Genomic DNA, 21,811 nt, shown 5'->3' on the forward strand with positions numbered 1-21,811 from the left:
AAAAAAATCTAGAAGGTATCAAAATAATTATACCATCCAAGTGTGATATGCTCAAGGAATGCAAGCTTGGTTTAACATCCAAAAACCAGTCAAAGGTTGAATTGCGTCCCCCATAAAATTCATATTTTTAGGTCCTTAATCCAATATAACTGGGGTGCTTATAAAAAGAGAATTTGGGCACACAGACTAACATGCATAGAGGCAAGATGATGTAAGACAACACAAGGAGAACACAGCCAAGAGATTCTGGAACAGATCCTTCCTTCACAGCCTCCAGAAGGAACCAACCCTGCTGAACCTTGATTTTGGAATTGCAGCCTCCAAAACTATAAGACAGTAAATTTCGACTGCTACAGCAGCCCTAGAAAATTACTAACTATCTCAGTACAATTTGAAAAGTCCTTCCTTTCCCCTCACATGGGTAATACCAGCTCTATAATAGATAAAGTTACTTTATATGTCCTGGTCAATTTGTAGATTTTTAAAATTCACTTCCCTTAGTCTGTTACTTCTAAATTGTCCTAATTATTATAGCATTACAATAATTCTTGATATCTGATAAAGCAAGTCCCTCTGAAACCTATTATTGTTCTTAGGATTTTGGCTCTGTTGGCCCTCTCCTTCAGAATCAGTTTGTCATGTTCTGTCAAAACAAAACACACCTGATGATACTTGGATTTGTTTTTATGTTGAATTTATAAATATCTTTAGGGAGAATTAACAATCTATCAACATGTTACATCTTTTTTTCCACTTATTTAGGCATCCTCCTGTTTTAAACTAAATATTGCGCAGCAAATTAAACGTCAGGACCAAACAATAGTCATTTTCTATGTTTTTCAAACTGCATACACTTCTGCCCACATTCCCCAGGGATTCAGACCTGACTACTGCACTGGGGGAGGGAAAGGGGACAGAAGGGTGAGATCCCTGGTTGAGAAATTCAGTTACCCACTGCAGCACCACGGCTATCTACATTCTTTATATCATCATTAATGTGGAAAATGGAAAGGAAACTAGAAAAGGAACAATATGAAAAAAAAAGCATGTTAACTTCTGGCAATTCAAGTCTAAGAAAGAGAAAATGTGTTGCCTGGAAGAAAGGTTTTTAAATGCCATTTACCCACACTTTTTCATTAGGGATACATGATTCTTAGTCTCAACTGTGGTATTATCACTTGAGAATTGTGCACTTCTATTCAAAAGTAAAAGTTATAAAAGACTGACCTAATTCATTCTGAGACATAATATCTATGAAGGCTTAAGCTGAATAGATTTAATTTTAACAATGGATAGGAAAAATAATACTATAATACTATAAAAAGATCACATCCATTTTCATTTGTCCATATATCCTCTGATGATAATGGAAAGGAGATAACACACTCATTTTATTTTACTTTACTTTCTCCATCAAGTGACTGTGTCACCATAATGCAAGAGAGAAGACAAAAGCGACAGAAGATACAGGAAAGTAATGGGATTCTAAGTGGTAACCTCGGGAAGATCACTCCCTTCCTGGGTTCCTGCTACCCCCAGCTGTGAGAAGCTCTCTATTTCAACAGGCATCTAAAAGGAGGTAATATCCAAAGAGTAGCCATATCATCCATCTTATTCACCGAGTCTAATAGTGCTGAGTCATGGAAAGGTGCACAGTAAATGAATTAGTGTTGTTATAATTTGAATAAATTATGTATATTTTGATGAAAACAAAATGCTCCACTTTGAAAACTTTAGCAATAGTCCTATTGCTCAGTGTGATTTTTTTTGGTCTCTTACTTAAAACTTCAGGGTTATAAGAGGCAATTTAATACAGGTCCATAACACTGACATTATATCATCAGAGATAACTGATGAGCATTCTGAACTCATACATGTTTATATTACTTTAAAGTATTAAAGTCTGTTTCTTATTTATATTTCTAAAGTAGTATTTGGAATAAAGATGTCTCCCCACCCCCATTCAGATAACACAGACCAATCTCAGGAATATCATTAAAACTGCCTTGATTTTACTCTGACTTCAACTGTTCAGAACAAAGAGAATATATTTATTTGTTTGAAAGACTAATCAAACTTAGGTAAGTTTTCCTTCTAAAATACGTAAGATTGTATTTTCTGTTCATGGGTCCATCACTTAACCAATTTGTCAATGCTACATTTAGAACTTCATTTACAGAAAGCTGTGGGGATGAAAACAGTTAGGTAAGATGGTAGTTATGTACCTCTAATACAAATTGAAAATGTAACACTACTAGTTCATCCACGGAATCATGCTCCTAAAAATGTCCTATCACCTTGAATTAATATTTAGGCAACCAAACACTTTTAAAAGATATGCTGAGTATCTTAAATTAAGTGTGTCAGTTAATTAATTCTGTGCTTCCCTTCTACCAGCCAAGTGTTGTGCAATCTGTTATTATTCACTGTCCTATAGATCATCTGTTCTTAGTGCTGGTTTGTTCCAGGAAGAGAGACAGCTGCAACACTATATCCCTGTTCAACCTGAGGACCATCTGACTTTAATTGTAACACACAGCTTGATGTGGCTCTGGCTATGAGAAGCCAAAGTATCGTCTGTAATAATCTGGAAAAGCAGAAACCTGCCAACAGAGGGCTGAAAACAGGGACTTGTGCTGTCTGGCTGCCTGACGGGCTGCAGGAAATATGATTAATGAGTAAGGTATAATGATATCAGGAACCCGATTAGCACCACAAAAAGGTCACAGATCAAAGTAGTATGCATTTCATGAGCTACAATCATTGCATAAAATCTGTGGAACTGAAGAGGGAAAGCAAAAAGAAGAGGGAGATAAAACCCTTATGTGATAACATGCTAACAGATACATAAAATAACAATTTAGTCACTGATAGAAAGTTAATAGGAAATTATAAAATGCATCAATATGAACTGTACTGTGGGAAATCTTTGTTCATCATAAGTGAATAACAAATATTTTTGAATGATTAAAATTCTTTCATGAAGACACACACATATATAAAATTGATACCTTTCCTAATTATGAATGCAAATGATCAGAGATATAAATATACAATTCCAAACTACAAATGCATTTGATTTGCAGTGAATTTAATCAGTTCTGTTTCAGAATGCAAGTTAATTTGGAACCTAAAGTATAAAGGCATCTATGAAACTTCCTGGAATAAAAATCTCTGGCAAAATTAGGTAAGTAAACAATAATGAGTGACAATAAACAGGTAGTTCATTTCATAGAATACTATTTTGTATATAATTTCAAAGTCATGTCTGAGTTTAGAGCATGGGTAGCCAAAACCCAAATCTGATTGGAAAACAATTGGGTAAGCTGCAGTTGTTTCCTTGATGCCTCGAGAAACCTGTTTCAAAAAGACCTGGGTTTTCCGAGTTGAGGGCAGTGGAGCAGAGGGGGGTGATACTGTCAGGAAAGTGGCTTACCTCAATTTACACAATTAAATTTTAATTGTCAAAAGGCCGATGAAAATTTTTAAATGTAACTCATTCAAATGTTTCTGCTTTTCAGATTTTTTTAAGTGAAGCAAACACACCACCAAATCTTGTTGTACTTTTTATAATACTAATCATGGTAATGATTAATAGAGTTAGTTCTCTTGAGACTTAAACTTTCATTTTATTTAATTTTTTTAGATGTGCTGGGGATCAAAACCAGGGCTTCATGCATGTTATGCTAGCTTCCAATCACTGAGCTACATTCCCAGTCAGAGACCTAGAATTTTAAACTGTATTTTAATAATAAGACAATCAATATGTTTTTTAAATATTCTCAAGAATGGGGAGGATACTTTCTTTTTTCATACATTATTATGTAAACATTATTTTATGTCTAATATATATATTTTTGCCATGCTAGGGACTGAGCCCAGGGCTACATGAATATTAAGTTAATGCTCTACCACTGAGCTACATCTCTGGTCCCCTAAGACTTTTTTTTTTTTAATGCTGATTCAAAAGATACCATTAAAAAATGAAAAGATAAGCCATAAACTAGTAGAAAAATATTTGCAAAACCTATTTTGGATATAGGACTATGATGGAGAACATATAAAGATCTCTTATAATTTAATAATAAAAGGAAACAGTCCAATTTAAAGGCAAGAGATCTGAACAGATAATTTACCAAAGAACATATATGACTCGCAAATAAGCCTATAAAAAAAGACCAATATTATTAATCATTAGAGTTGTATAAATAAAGTAACAATGAGATAGCTATTAGAATGACTAAAATAAATAAGGCTAACAATACGAAGTCTCGGGAAGGACTTTGGAAAACCTAGACCTTCGTACATTGCTGGTGGGAATACAAAATCGTATATAAAGTGAACATATTCTTATCATATAACCTAGGAATTTCACTCCACCAGAAATAAAAACAGATACTGATGCTAAGATTTATATGCAAACACTCACAATACCCCACACGGAGAAAAAAAAAAGTCCATTAACAGTAAAAAGAGAAACAAAATGTGATATGAGGTTCAAAATGTGGTACAATGGAGTACCATGCAGCAATAGAAGGAAAGGAACTAATGCTTTATGAACTAAGGTGGATGAATCTCAAAAACATTGTGATAAGAGAAACAAGCCAGGCACAAAAGGGAATGTTGTATGATGCAATTAATATAAAATTCCTAGAAAAGCAAAGCAAAACTATAGAGAAAATCAATGGTTACCTGGGCTAGGAGTGGGAGCAGAGGCTGACTACAAAGTAGCACAACAAAACTTGTGGTCTGAGTGTTCTAAAGCTGGATAGTAGTGATGGATACACAACTGCAGGAATGTATTAAATTGGAATAAATAATACTTTTAAAAGTTGAGTTTTATGGCATGAAAATTATATCTCAATAAATCTATTTTACCATGTATGTATGTCAAAAGATACTCTACTCTCATATATACCTAAAAATAACAACAATAAATCTATTTTAAAAGAACAACCACTAGGGGCTGGGGCTATAGTTCAGTGGCAGAGTGATGCCTAGCACATGTGAGGCACTGGGTTGGATCCTCAGCACCACATAAAAATGATCAAATACAATAAAGGCTTGCTGCCTATCTATAACTACAATTTTTTTTCTAAAGAGAGAACAACTACTAAAAGAAAAAAAGGTCATAATATAAATACATCTTCTTTTCACTTGTATATGCCTCTGGGAGAGGCACACAACCATAGGCAACTATCACATTTAAAAGTTTGGTATATCCTTCTATATCTTTCAGAGTTAAATGCTGTCTTGGGTTCTCAATTAATTATAATAACTTAGACTCTTCCAAACAGTTTATGATAAAAGGAAAACGCTATGTGCCTCAAAATAGGATAAACAGATACTATCCAACCAATATCAAAAAACATCTTACTGGTGTATACACAATAATATTATGTACTATTTTATGAGCATCTACTATATAACATAGAATGTTCTAGGTACATACAAAATTACGATTTACATACAAAATTACAATCTTATAATTTTGAAATTACAAATGAGGAAATTATGGCTCAGAGGTGAAACTGCCCAGGGTACTATAATAAAAAATATGATTCATAACTGGGAAATCCGGCCTAACTACAAAGCCTATTTTCTTTCCACACCCCCCTGCATAACTTCCAATATGTATAAAATGTGAAATTTCAATAATAATGGAATTATAATTAAGATATGGAAGGTAAAAATGAAATTGTTGGTATAAAAGGTAAGGAATACCACCTAGAAAGCCAAAATACAATAATTTCTTTGCTTGATTATAAATTAAAAGTCATCATACTTCCTCATAAACAATACAGAATCCATATAACACAGGAAATTAAAAAGGACACTGAAGAGGTATAACCACACTGAGTACAATGCTTTTAAGTTTTTAAGTTTCCATATTCTAAGTATAATGTGAAGATTTCCTTCAACACGTAGATACAGAATATAATTTGAAAATGTTGTTTCTGTCACCAAAATGTTCAATAGCCTTCCAACGGGCACACAAAATTTCATGGCTTTCTTGGTAAGAGAAATCCATATTTGAAAAAGCCAATAATTCTAGTTTCACTTATAACTTTCACTTATAATTTTAAACTGTCATATGTAAATGAAAGTAACCTAATTCTGCATAAAGGAATTAAAAAACCACCATACCTTTCAATCCAACAAAATTTTATAAATGTATATGGCGGTTAGTGAACCTTTATGCCATTTTCAGTTATCCCTATCAACTACAGCTTTGTACAGAAGAGCAAAGGTTAATGATTATTCACCAACACCTGAGAGATTCTTTGAGAATAGGCTCATGACAGAGTAGATGATTACTATCTTACCAATCTGTTTATGCGAACAAACTCTTCTGAGGTTTTGGCCCAAGGCGGAAGTTCGACATCAGACACTACTGTCCCATCATCCATCACTCCAAGATTATAATTATTGAAGTTGACAAACATCTCAGGGAGATAATAAAATTCAGGAATCAACTCCTATATAAAAAAAGACAATGTTATAAAATGTAGGATACTGACTAGATATTCATTTACTATTGTGCAGAAGAACAAAATAAATATAGAATGTTTTTTTTTAATACAGACAGATCCTATCCAAGCAAATTTGAATAACATCTTCCTAGTCTATATCCATGTTATATGGCTTATAAACTCAAAAATTCTTAAATCCAACATATGAGTAATAACTGAAGTTTTATAAGATATAAAGAGAGATAACTATGCTGTAACATCAACCTAAACCAGGTTTTTAATAAAATACATAGTAGAATTTTTGCCAGAAAATGCTACTACCTAAGTCTCCTCATCTACCAAAAAGATAATTTATTACATTTTTACCATGCTTTAAGTATACTTTCTTCAAATTTCAAAACATTCAAATTTAGTTTTAAAATACTGTGATAAAAATGAAAATTTATAATTAGTCTAGAAAACCACCTACAAAAGAAAGTGAATAAACTAAATATGAGACTTTAATAATGACATTTTAAATACACTTTAATAAGCAGAAAAATGCAGCTGGTTAGGCTTTTGTGTGCAATAAGCCTACATATAACTATTTCAGAGGCCCCGTAGATCAGACTTGAAATCCAGTCTTGACATGGGTCAGTGGCTCAGTGGTCTTTCAGATACCCCCTCAGGGCCAGCTATGGCAGGCCTGGCTTTCCAAATAGTTGAGTAAAATAGGGAGGTCATCAGATTTTGGACAAGGTCAGTATGAACTTGCCAGAGCAGAGAAAAAAGATCCAGCAGGAATTAAGCTATTATCACTTCCATCATCCACGTGAAATGTTGCTCGGCTTTGAATTGTACATCTTTTGTTTACAATCACAATAATCAACTAAGCAGAGCAGAAATGAGCTTGTCCTCCAAATGTCTGACATCCACATGATGATTAGATTTGAAAAACATTTAAACTGGATTTTTAAAAAGGAAAAATCTTGTTAAAAGCTTAACCATAAATGAAATTAGACAGTGCTCACAGAAAACCTTTAAGATTCTCATCTTTAAAAACAATGTCTCAAAGTCTAATTTGAAAAATACTTTATGTTGTTTTATGCAGCAAAAAGCCATCACCAATTTGTAAAAGCTAACATTTACTGCATGGTATGAGTCAGGTGATAAAATGAACTCTTAACAAACCCTTCCACATTTATCCTCACAATGACTTTGCAAACCAAGGTACATCTCCACTCTAAAAATGAACTAATGCTCAAAAAACTAAGGTTCAAAAACTTACACAAGGTTGCATAATATATTGTAATTTTAGAACCTGGGTCAAGACTTCTCTAACTCTAAAGTCTCTGTACTTAATCATCAAATAAGCTTGGTTTCTACTTGTATAGTACATATAACATTTAACATTTATATATAATATATATATATACATATGTATTTTAGTTGTCAATGGATCTTTATTTTATTTATTTATGTGTGGTGCCTCACACATGATGGGCAAGCGCTCTACTGCTGATCTACAACCCCAGCCCGAGCATTTAACATTTTAAAAGGAGTTGTTAACATATATTCCAAGTGATTTAAAAAAAAAAAAAACTGAATGTAAATTTTAGTTTTTTCATGCAAAGGAAATAATTGGCTATTCTGAAAATAAGCCCATTACATATAATGTATATATAGTAATTATTTTATGAATAAAGTACAAAAAGGAATTTTTAAAAATATGCAGTAATTATTATTTACCCTAATGAGAAGAAGATATTTTATAACTTTCTACTCTTAATTTGCTAATAAATTCAACAAATTTCAAATTTTGAGGGATTTTACAAAAATAACTTATTTTCACCCCATCATACTTGTGCTATTAAAGAGGAATGTTACTACTCAGATCTTATTCTACAATGAAAAATAAGAAATAGACTTTCCATGTTTATTCAAAATCAAAAGCAGCATTTGTTCTAATTAAATACTTATTCTTTCAATTTCAATAACACCTCCACCCTCTCCTGATTAGAAAATGAGGTCCTTCTTTTGTCTGTTGTATCCACCATGCTCCTGTGAAATAATCCTCTTGAGATTTAAAACAACAATTACAATAGCTAAATTTTAGGTGCTAGTTTTTCCCAAGTTTTAAAACCAGGAGTTTAGTTTTTTTTCAACTGAAAATCAAGGACATACAGTAAATGTATCAAAATACATCAAAAAAGGTATCCTTTACAGCAACCAATTAACAGAACATGCAGGTTGCACTTAGTGGAGCAAATCCCCCGGCACCAGCAAATATTTCCCAATCTAAACTTGGACTGGGAGGGCTGCCCACCTCCAAAAGACCTTGTATCCTAGACAATGGTGATATGACTCATAAAAAGGTAGACTAAAGATGTGAGGATCAATTTTCAAGGATTTACATAATCCTAAATTTTCATTCCAGTCTTGATTAATGAAGGTCTTTGCCCTTCAATCTAATATATATAGATGAATCTTCCACAACCCTAATATGAATAAGGGTTTCTTATACACTTGAATTGGTGGTAATGAAGTTATGTCTATTTCAGTAGTGATTAAGTTACCAATATATTAACTGATAATGTATTTTTAGAAAACTAAATGGTAGGAAGACTTCAGTATAGGCAGAAAATACAAATAGAATATAAATGTTACCTTTTGTTAATGAATAAAACTTACTAGAAGTTGTTTTTAATTGATTATTTAAGTCATATATATATATATATATATATATATATATATATATATATGAAAGGTGGTATAACACATTATTTCAGTAATCAATTATTTAGTTCTTCCTTTTTGTAGTGAACTATGATAGGGTTTGGAATACAGAAGGATGTTTTTCCTTCTATAGAACACAGATCTAGATTAATAAAAAACAGCAAAATGATACACTTATCAAGAGAAAATAAGTGGTAGAAACAAATAGTTCTAAAGAGAGTTCAAAAGAGAACATAATGTGTAAAAGTTGGGGTGGTCAGAACGTTCATATTTCCCTACTACAGAACTCCTCAATCTGCAATTGTCTTGTCTGCATCTCACTCTAAATTGAAGGCTCCATGAGTCTGAGGACTTGATGTACTTTGATCAACATTAAACTCTCAAGTCCAGCCATGGTGAATGACACACACTGGGCACTGAGTAAAAATATACTGAATAAATATGATGGAAAAACAAGATTCAAGGTCATTGATAAATAAACAAGAAAAACAAGAATATTCCTGACAAGGGAAATTCTTAAAAGAGAGAGATTGAAGTGTGCATATAGTTTGTTTCTAATGATCAGTGAAGAACAATTCAATTGTTTTAGAGAGGAAAATAGGCATGCACGAAAGATAAAGTTGGAGGAGTACATAGGGTCAAGGTGTGGGCAGCCTTAAAGGATTGCCTGCAAAGCCTTAGCCTTTTATTCTATATGGAAAAAAAAAATGTTTTCATATGGAACTTTAAAAACAAACATGAATTTAAAATAGTATAAACATTCCCCCCAAATTAACAATTTTTCATAATATTATGAAGATTCTACATGTAGTATAAAGGACATCATCAAATAAGCATAATTAAATTAGTAAAGAAGGGAGTATATATACTAAAACATACTGCAATCTCATTATAAGAAAATACTGAATAAACAAATCTGCTGATGGGAATTGAATCTCCTTTGAATATTCAATAAACATGCTGAACTCAATTCAGAAACACCAATATGTTAACAAAAGAAATATGTATGTACACTTCCCAAGTTTTACCATAGATGACAGTGACATTCGTTCTTCAGCAGAATTCAATTTATTCCTAAAAGCATCTAAGAACCATTCCTTGATGTAATACCAAACATTCCAGTTCAAAATTATCTTCTTTGACAGATGAAATTTAGTAACGCAGTCAAAGATTATGTCTCTCTAATACTTTTAATGCACATTTACAAAGTGAAGTATGTTTTATATTCATCACAACAGAACTTTCAGCTCTGGATAAAAAACACATGTTCAGCAATTTTTTAAAACATCAGTGGAAAATGATAAGTAAACAACATTGACAGAAGACAGATATATTCACAATTCACATTTTCTTCTGTCTTGCTGACAATAATTTTAATCTCTATTGGTTAATTAGGCAGCTGGGTCTTAGAGGCAGGTGACATGGTCAAAAATACAGTGTATCGTCTCCTAAAATAAAGATCTGAGGGGTTCAACCAGAGGGTATTCCACTGCTCAGGATAAGCCCATTGCTTTGATCACAAATTCCCAAGGCTTTCATGGCATAGTGACAAGGATTGGTTGTGACCACACATATGCTTTAGTTTTCTTCATTAAGGTATGATCCCCACTGATATGACAGGACTTTGCAGCCAGGCTCTATGATTCTCCTGTTATTAGTTACCAATCCTATCCACTGAACTATAATCATCACTTCAATGTATCTGGGCAAACATGCCAAATACTAATCTATAAATCTAAAGAAATAAGATAATTGAAACCAAATAGAAATAGGTGTTGTTTCAGAGCAAAATTTTAACATTTTCTTCTCTATATAATATAAAATCCTGATAATTCAAATATAATAGCAAGGTAACTAACATATATGTATGATAGCAAGTATACTGCTCTGGAAACAATGATGGTAAAAAGATGTGAAAGAAAAATTTTATATATAAAAGTAATACAATAATTCACCACTGAGTAAAAATGACACATTTTTATGAAGGTTAAATTTATAAATAATGGGGCTGGGGCTGGGGCTGGGGCTGGGGCTAGGGCTCAGTGGTAGAGTGCCTGCCTCACACAAGTGAGGAGGCACTGAGTTCGATCCTCAGCACCACATAAAAATAAATAAAGATACTTTGTCAAAAAAATTACAAATAAGCTTTCTTAATGAACAAAAAAGAGTAGATGAACAGTATGTTATAAAAGATAATATTTATGTCCTGATATATTTTAGCTTGTAAGTTCTTACTTTGTTAATCCACAAATAATAAAATTTTTAAAAAATTGACTAGAGGTCAAGTACACTGAATTGCACTGACAATAGTCACTATATATGAACTATATATTTAAAAGTTTTCAACTTGATGTTCATACTTAGTTTTTCCTTATTTAGTAGGTAAGAGGGGAGGGGTCTCCTTCTGTAATAGGTAAGGTGCTAAGAAAAACAATACTTTTTTAAATTGGAGAATAAAAAACCTATAATCCTTCTAGACAGGCCCAGTAAATATTGCATGACTTTAGAAATCATAAGGCTGTTATTTCTAATGCATTAATATAAAGAAAAATCATGGATTACAAACCAAAAGATAATAGATAATCTGTTCCAATATCATATAGTAAAAATAATAATTGGGTTTGAGTCTAGACTACTCAATTTACTGTCATATGTTCTTAAATTAATTTAATTTTTGTGACTCCCTACTCACCTCAATTATCTTTTCTAAAACATAGGGATGTTGGGAGGCTAATGTGAGATAGAACATAATTCTACATACATACAAGATATTGTTATAATTATCATTAATATGACCCCTGATAAGAAGTACCAATTATAGGGTCAACCGGCCAAATTCTTAAAGCAAGAAGGTCATTCACTGAATTATACACAGTTATAAAAGCTTTAACATAATTCTAATAATAGTTAATAAAATTTACTTATAAAATAAATATGCCCACAAAAATATTTAAGACAATAATTCCTACTAATCGTCATCAGATTTTATACAATTCACTAGTTTTTATTAGAACACAATAGGACTTAGCATGTCTCATTTTATGATACTCTAAATAGTTCTCCCCTGCTTTCAAAACATTTTTCATTTCCATGTTTGCACTGGAGATTTTCTTTGGGCCTTTTGCTGTTCTAGGCCCTAATCTTCAAGGAAAGGGTAATTTGGGAAGAGATAATGCAAAGAAAAGGTTAGCTGAAATGCCCACAAGAGAAGGCACATATAAAATTCCCACCTTAAATTTTTTCTGGAACAAGTTGTTTAAAAATGTGTGTTTGTGTGTGTGTGTACACATGAATATGAGGGGGGTAACAGGCTACATCAATATCTATGAACACAATGAACAGATGCCAAGCACATCTTTTACATGGTAATACATTGTGTTTTTACATGGTAATACGTTCCACGGATGCTGACAGCTCAGTGTTAGGCCCATTTTTTAATAGAGCAAAAATTATCATAAGATCACCAGCCAAGAAAAAAATTCATAACTTACTTGGGTCTACATTATAATCATTCAGGAAACTATGAGTATCATCACATCTGCAAGTTCTGTTGAAGTTATGTATGAAGCAAAGGACAGACACAGTTGCAGTAAAAGTGGGAGTGACTCAGCTCACTCATTCGTTGTGAGTGTGAGCGGAGAGAGAGTCTGATGGAAAGAGTATGTCAAAAAAAAAAAAAAAGAAAAAAGAAATACAAGGAAACAGAGGGAAGCAGAAGGAGAAGGTAAAAAGAAAGAAAGAATTGAGAATAGAAGGATTGCATAACCCAGCACCGTGCAAATAATGTCTGAACAAGGGTAAGATTTTATTTTCTTTTAGCATTTAAAAAATTTTAAATTAAAACCATGTCTGATAATAGGACGTATTAATGATGAAAATATTTCTTAATAGGAAAATAAAAATTATTATACCATCAAGGTTTAAGGCTTTAAAAAATTCATTAAGAAGTTCTATTAACTGTAGCTAAACACTTCCTTATAAATGGGCCTAACACTGATGCTATCAGCATCCATGGAATGTATTACCATGTAAAAGATGTGCTGCTAGGGGGAAAATGGAACCTAATTTATCTTCAGATTGCAGACCCCTGGGATTTCAAAGGTAGTAGAGGGCAAGTCAAAGGTCTCATGTTTTACAAATCTCACAAGACACAAATAAAACTATTTGATGACCACTTCGACTCTGTATTATTATTTAACATATATGTACAATTAAAACCTTTAAGGGTTAACTTTTATAGCTAAAATTAATTCACATAATAGTACAGCACAATAGTATATTTAAAAATATTATTTAGTAATCTCTTAGGATTTAATTGTATTATATTTACTTAGTGATAACTATGGAATATATTTAACTGCCCTCCTAATCTGATAACAATATGAATTTTACATTCACCTTTAACAGTACACAATTAATTATAAAAATAGGAATTTTTAAATATTTTATTTTAGTTGTAGTTGGACACAATACCTTTATTTTATTTTTATGCAGTGCTGAGGATCAAACCCAGCATCCCGCATGTGCTAGGCGAGCGCTCTACGTTAAGCCACAACCCCAGCCCCAAAATAGGAGTTTAAATGGATTATACAAAACAACCACACATAGGATGTCCACATGGGCTATTGTGTAAAGTTAACAGTAAGAACTCATTCTGTACTAATTGTATCAATGTAGAAAAGTGAATTATTAACAACTCTTAGTATATGACTTGAAGCTACTAGGTACAATGTGGACAGACCTCCCAATCTCCAGGAAGATGTTATGAATAGCCCCATTCCATATTGAGCAAATTACCTCTCTTACTTCTCCAACTATCAACCTATCTTTTTCAGACTCTTTCACATATTCTTAGAAAATCTTCATGATTTTCTGTCCCTACAGTCAACCAAATGGCACATCCTGAAGAATGACTTTTAATTGTGTCTTGAATTCAACCTCTTGGCTTCTTAACTAGTTGAGGCTCTTACCATCTTCCCTTGCAACCAACTGTAATAGCCTCTGTTATCATTTAGATATGAGGTGTCCCATAAAAACTCATGTGTGAGACAATGCAATAAGGTTTAAAGGTGGAATGACTGGGTTATAAGAGCCTTAACCTAATCAGTGCATCAATCCCCTGATTGTGAATAACTGGGTGTTAACTATAGGCAGGTGGGGTGTGGCTGGAGTAGATGGGACTTGAGGGCATGCTTCTGGGGTATATATATTGTCCCTGGTGAGAGAAGCTTTCTCTCCGCTTCCTGAGCTGCCTTCCTTATCCACGCCTTTCTGTCCATTGCCCTCAGGCCTTGAGCAATGAAGTTGGCCACACAGGGACTAGGACCTCTGAAACTGCGAACTCTAAAATTAACTTTTCCTCTTAAAATTGTTCCTGTCGGGTCTTCTGGTTACAGCTGTGAAAAAGCTAACTAAAAGAGCCTCCTAACATTTTTGTCTACCTCCTGTATCTGTTTCTCAAATTTCTGCCAAAATTCTTTCTTTGATAATAGAAATTTTGATATCATACTCCCACTCAAAAATATTTAATGGTTCCTCATTGACTTATAGCAGAGGAAGGCAAACCACAAAAGGTAGATAAAACTATTCTATGATCACTTTGACTCTGTATTATTATTATTTAACATTTATGTACAATTAAAACTTTAAGGGTTAATTTTCATAGCTTAAATTAATTCATGTAATATTGGTGCACAGTAGTTTACTTTAAAATACTATTTAGTAATCTCTTTTAGGATTTAATTTTATTCTACATATGTGAATAAGGCCAAATATGACCTGATACTTGTTTTGGCAAGTAGAGTTTCACTGGAACGAAGTCACTTTCATTTGCCTAGGTATTGTTCTCAGCTCCTGTTGGGCTACAACAGTAGAGTGGAGGAGCTAAGACAGAGCTTAGCTCAAAGATTATACCGCCAAAAATATCACTTTACTGCTTACCAAAAATTTTTGCTAAACTGGCCTATAGAATTAAGCCAAATGTCTTTAAACTGTTACCAAAGGTCTTTAAATCAGACCTGAATGCCTTTCAGTATCTCCCCTTTTCAGTGTTTACTACACTTCAAGAACATAGACTGATTGGCAGATCAGTAAGCATTCCTCAATGTGCCAAGTATTTTCTCTGGATTTTGTTCATGTCATTTCCCTTGCTCAGAATACTCTTTCTCAATTCATCAAATCTTAATTTAATAAGTATTTACTTTAATGCCTATGATGTTTCAAGCATTTTTCTTAGCTCTAGGAATAAGCCAATGAGCAGAACACTTCCCAAATTTCATGGATCTCATGTTTCAGTTATGATAAAAACATAATAAATAAATCAACAACTATAAACGTATGTCAGATGGCAAGTGACATGAAGAAAAATGAAATTGGAAAGTAAAAGTATGTGGGGTGAGGAATGTAATTTTATATAGGAAAGACAGAGGAGAAGGCCTTACTGAGAAGATGACATTTGAGTAAAGATCTGAAGAGAATGAAGAATGGATCCAAGAAGATATCTGGAGGAATGTTTTCAGGTGAAAGTTAAAAGTAAAAGCAAAGGTCCTAGAGTAAGAACAATGCCTGGAGTATGCAAAGGATAGCAAGGAGGCCCTGCTTGGTTAAGAAGTGAGTGAAGAGAGGGCAACAGAGAAGAGTGCAAGAGGTAGTAGGATTTTGGAGAAGGGTAGATTATATAAAGTCTGAAAATAAGGATTCCAGTTCATAATTTCAAACAGGAAACCATTTACTAACATGGGAAAGACTGAGCAGAGCAGGTTGGAAGGAATGAAGATCATGTTAAAGTTATGATATGTTTACATATTCAAAAGGAAATAGTGAGGACAGAGTCAGACATCAGAAGAAATATAGGGGCTAGAGACGGAAATTTGGGAGTTTAGTTAATTTTAATTTAGTGTCCTAAATTAAAAAAAAAAAGTATTTTGCATCCTTTAAGATACAGCTCAAACATCCCTCTATGAAGTCACAGTGATCCCACCTTTACCAGTTAAAATTAATTTCATTTTGTTTTTATCTTATTATAGTACTTGTCACAATCTAACTTATATTTAAAATCATTTCATGTATACCTGTCTTTCTCATCTAGAGATATGAGAAAAACAATGTTTATCTTACCCTTTCAAAAAAATGTTCTCTACTGTATAGTACATATGGTGAATAAACAATAAAGACTAAGAATTCATCATGTTTGGGGGGATTTTAATTCACTTACAGGAAATTTTCTGCCTGAAGACAGGGAATTAAATATCTGGCCCTAACAAAATATGCTCTTTCTTCTGTGCTCTCTACATTTCTACCCAAGCCAAATTTAATCTCTTCTTCTCTCATCTAAAAAATCAATCATCAAATCCCAACAGTTACTTTCTATACGTCTAAGGTTCCCCCACATTTCTGTAGCCCTGTTGCATGCTTCAAGTTTAAACCTCCACCACCTCTTACCTAATTACCTTAACAGCTTGTCCACAGTATAGTGCATGTATCAATACCAATCACAGTTGTCTCTTACAAACCACAAAATCTGTCCTCACTCCAAACCCTACCAAGGTCTCTCTTCCTCTGCCAACCGAATAAAGTTCAACCTCCTTAATAAAATATAAGGGTCCTCATCACTGGTTTTGACTTTCCTCTTTTTCTCTCTTCTCTTCATTTCAGATGCCATAGCAATGGGCCCACAGAGCAGCATTAATCACAGGGATTTGTTTATTCCCAGATTCTCCCCTAGTGAAAAAGTATGCTGAAGGCAAAGGTTGGATTACATCTGGTATGCTAGCACAACTAGGGCCGGACTTTGGACAAACTAAATTTTTTAAAAAATATAAGTAAATTTTGAAATATTTAGGTAAGCAAATGCTATCTCAGGATGCCTCTAACTTTTACCTCTCACTTTACTTTAGCATCGGTTATGTTTTAGTAATACATTATTCTATAAATCTCAGCTACTGGAAAAATATGGTTCTCCAATAATCTCCATTTTAGATCCATTTACTACTGCCTCCTTTCCAAAGTAATGAACCAAGATGACATTTATGACTCCTTCCACTCTCTAAGCCTGATTATTAATCATTTCTACAGGAAAGAAATTAAAGAGTTTACACTGCAGCAAGTAAGACCTAACTATTAGACTGAGCTTATGGACACTGAGGGTATCTGAAAACAGATGCCTCAAGAGATGGGGAAAGAAATCCATGACAATGAACAGCCTAGAAAAAGCTTTAATATTTGTCTCACATTTAGATGTGAATGTCTAGAAAAATTCATTTACAATTTATATGTCTATGATTTGTTCCACAAAATCTGGTGATAATAATTCAAGGTTAAGGCTAAAGATGGCAATCTATGCTGAACCTTAGTTTCTAAATTTAAATGAATTTTTAAGATCTGAAACACAGAATCAATTGAGGATTTTATTTCATGTCATTTATAATAATAATAGTAATAATAATAATAATAATAATAAATTGTCATTATTATTGTGCAATGCTGGGAATCAAACCCAGGGTCTTGCACGTGCCAGGCAAGCACTCTACCTACCCCTGGGCGATTTTCACAACTTTCTACTGGAGATCTTAAAATGTCACAGTGGTGATTCTCCAAACCAGTTTCAACACTTTCTATTTCAGTCCTCAAGACTACATATTATTGCTTCTACTTGCCAGTTCATATTAGATAAAGTACACATCAGAAACACTCTTGCTCAAAGAGGATGAGGCATTCTTTCCATAAGCAGAAAAGCCATCACTTCCTGTGATTCCAAAACAATGCTATAACTCTGTACTGCCCAATACAATAGTCACTAGCCACACGTGGCTACAGAACACCTGAAATAAGGCTGGTCTGAATAGTTGTGATCTGGAAATGTAAAATATCAATAAACAATGTTATACTGACCACATATTAAAATAATATTTTGACATACTAAGTTTAAAATATTACTAAAATTCATTTCATGATTTATGTTGTCTTTTTAAGATGTGACAAGATTTAAGATAACGTATGTGGCTTACATTTGTACCTATTAATTTTTATTGGATAGTGATAAGCCTAATTAGGGAATGGATTTGAGTTGTTTCTTTAGGCAGAAGAAAACACATCATTCAGAAGTTAGACCCAAAATGGAGATCACCAATGTGGACAGATTACAAATGATCCCCCAAACTTGAAAAATGGTAAATCATGTTAGAATTCAAAGACTGCTTTGATATCATCTAATAAGAAATCTTTCTTTAAAAAAAGAGAATTCATATTTAAATTATATTTATAGGAATAACTTTTTTGGTAAAATTATTGTTGGTAGAATTCAATAAAATAGGGATTCTAAGATATTCAAATTCCCCCTCTGCAAAAAAGATTGAAGTACTACAAAGTTATGTTCTTACTTTTTCTGTCTGAAAAAAATTAAATTTTCTGTTTACCTCACAGAATTTCATTTTTTTGTAAAATGTTACAAAAACATTTTAGAGAATGCATATTAAAAAACCAAGGACTACTTTAGAATCCACTCAAAACTGGTTTCCATTACTCCATCCTCATATTTTATCATCCCTTCTCTACTCTCATTTCTCTATTTCTAGAAACTCCAATAAGACAATACGAATAAACACTATAATTAATGATTCAATCAGAAATACAATGTTATATGTGAATGAAATGTTACCTTATTATAGTAATTTGTTCTTATTAATTATGTTACTATAATGATTTTAAATATGCTTTCTATAGAACTAAACTATAATACTTTATAAAGAAACAGAGAAAAAATGAGACCTGATTAAATCCCTCAGATTTTTGAAAGATTAACTATCAGGAAGCTCTTTAAATGTCCTGTGTAACCATGAATTACATAATTTTCAAAGTTTAAAATCTACTGAGTTATAAGGCCTACATTAACTGGTTATTGATATGGAAAATGGTAGTAACTTATCAATGCCATACCCGCCACCACTTTATGGATAATGGAGTACAAGGTGGTAAAAAGAATATACATATTGGTTAGAAGAATATGAAGGTTTCAGCAAAATTAGTACTGAAGAAAATTTCTGTGCTTCTGAACATGAAATGACACTTAAGGATACAGCTATATTTCTAACCAGTTTCCAATCACCTTAATACTTCCGAATTTTAAATACTTTTATTTTTAAAGAACTTTTTCCCTTAAGTACAGAGGTGAACAGCTGTTGTTTCAGATAATTAGGAGGCTGAGGCAGGTGGCTCACTTGAGCCCAGGAATGTGAGGTCAGCCCACACAACACTGACCCTAACTCAACAAAAAAATAAAATAAAATAAATCAAACAAAGCCACTTTTCCCTTAGCCTTATACTTCTTCATACCAATTCTCTAAATAGTACTGCCAGAAAACTAGAAATCACAATAGTACATTCACAAGGACTGAAGTTCAAACATTTTTCTAGTAATGAAGACTGAATAATTAAATCCTACTGAGGCATTCAAAGGAAAGAGACATGGATTTGAGTTTTTATGATTTTTTTGAAGAAATAAGAATGATGAGAAAAATAAGGAAGGAGAAAGGTGAAGAAGATCATGTAATGTTTTAAAAGATTTATTTTAGTTGTTTTGTAAGTTTAGGTCTCTTTTTACTCTTTTACACATGGGGTATTTGAAGGAAGGCATTCAAGAAAACAAAACCAAACACATGCTGATTAAAGAATATGGAGAGAAAAAGGCTGAGATTAAATAGGAAAAAGAGACAGTAAAACTATAAGGGTCTATCATGCATACCTCCTACCCATAAAAACACTGAGCAGGAATATCTAGTACTGAGAGGTAGGAAGCTAAAGATATCTACTTTTTCTTCTATAAAGCAGGAAAAAATAATTCTCAAATTCATGACTTAATTTTTGTTTATATTTCTAGGACCAAAGTGAAGTGTGAGGTTATAATTTGGTCATGAAATACTTAACAAATGAAGGAATTTAGATAGAAGAAATTCACAAGCCTTCATTTTGATGACAAAAAGGCTTATCAATGTTTTCATGTATCTATATCTTTTATTATTTCTCATGAGTTAAATAAGAAATGAAAGAATTTTGAAATTAAAGGTAGAATTAAACAATTATTAAATCTCTTAACTATTCATATTTAATTTTATTTAATTATCCATTTCAAGATTATCTATTAATGATTCTTAAAAAGTATGATATACAACTTCAGGAATATATTAGAAAACATTATTTGTAATGTATCAATAGATATCCAACATAAAGATTATTTTTGTATAAAATGGCATCTTCTGCAATAAAGTATTTTTGGTATGCGTAATGCTGTATTCCACAATAAGGAAAATGATATGAATATATTTTAAAAATTAAATACTTAAGAGTGAAATATAATTATCATTGTACTGAACATTTAAAAAGTACTCTATAGTAATGTACAACATCAGTAAAGTAACTTTGCTACTTTTGAACTCCAATGTTTCTCTTGTGGTACTTATTGTTTTTCCCACATGGTAAACTTATTTAAGTATAAGTCATACTCTTCTGTGTGACTATAAAGAACTTCAAAAAACCATAGGCTTGTTTCATTATACTTAGTGATATCTAACACAGTTCTCTGCTAAAGAGATTATGCCAAGAAAATACATAACTACTTCTGAAAGTAGAATCAAAAGTCTAATGAGGATTACATTAACTACTGAGCAAAATGTTGGTGTTCTATAGTAGTAGGAACATACCATACAGTTAGAAGAACTCTTTTTTTCTTTCTTTTAATTTTATTTTTTTTGATACAGGATCAAAACCAGGGTCCCACATATGCCAGGAAAGTGCTCAAACACTGAGCTACCCTCTACCCCTGAATAGAACTCTGATTTTCCTTTAGTAATAGTATTGTCCTTGACCAAGCAGAGACTGATACAAGCTTAGAATAAGCAGCAGGTAAAGATGATGATTTCGAGGATAGAAATATGGCTCTCATCCATATAAAATCAACTCAAAAGGATCAAATCCCTAAATGGAAGGTTGGAACTACTAGAGGACAACACAGGGGAAACACTTTAAGACACTGGTACAGGAAATTATTTTCTTGGTAGGGCCCTAAAAAAACAGGTAACAAAAGCAAGAACTGACAAATATGATCATGTCAAACTAAAAAGCTGCTGCATGGCAAGGAAACAGTCACAGAATGGAGACAGCCTGAATCTTTTCGTGACAGAGGGCTCATAGTCCAAGTATATAAAGAACTCAAAATAAATAAATAAATAAAACCCTAAGTAATCCAATTCAAAACTGGGCAAATGACCTGAACGAACACTTCTCAAAAGATAAATACAAATACAATAAATACATGAAAAAATTATCATTCTCATTAGTCATCAGGGAAATGCAAATAAAAATACAATAAGATACCATTTCATCCCAGTAAGAAAGCCTATGTTAAAAATAATAATAACAAATGCTGGTGAGGATATGTAGAAAACGAACTCTTAAACACTACTTACTGGTAGGAATTTAAACTATTTCTGCTACTGTGAAAAACAGTATGGAGGTTCCTCAGAAAACTAAAAATAGATCTATGATATTATTCAGCTATCCCATTACTGGATATTTATCCACAGGAAATGAAATCAGCATACCAAGGAGAAACCTGCATGCCTGTGTTTATT

The 21,811-nt window shown here is 32.6% G+C and overlaps 1 protein-coding gene across 6 annotated transcripts in view; it reads right to left on the reverse strand.

Moving 5' to 3' along the window:
• Lrba (LPS responsive beige-like anchor protein) overlaps positions 1 to 21,811 on the reverse strand; it is a 607,623-nt gene that overhangs the window by 136,134 nt on the left and 449,678 nt on the right. For all 6 annotated transcript variants that reach the window (XM_048813495.1, XM_048813494.1, XM_048813493.1 and 3 more), the window contains one exon: positions 6,327 to 6,479. In XM_048813495.1, the coding sequence (XP_048669452.1) occupies positions 6,327 to 6,479 (153 nt within the window). The remainder of the gene's footprint in view (positions 1 to 6,326; positions 6,480 to 21,811) is intronic.

Source organism: Marmota marmota, unplaced genomic scaffold (genome assembly GCF_001458135.2).
Source record: "Marmota marmota marmota unplaced genomic scaffold, marMar, whole genome shotgun sequence".
Taxonomy (NCBI): Eukaryota; Metazoa; Chordata; class Mammalia; order Rodentia; family Sciuridae; genus Marmota; species Marmota marmota.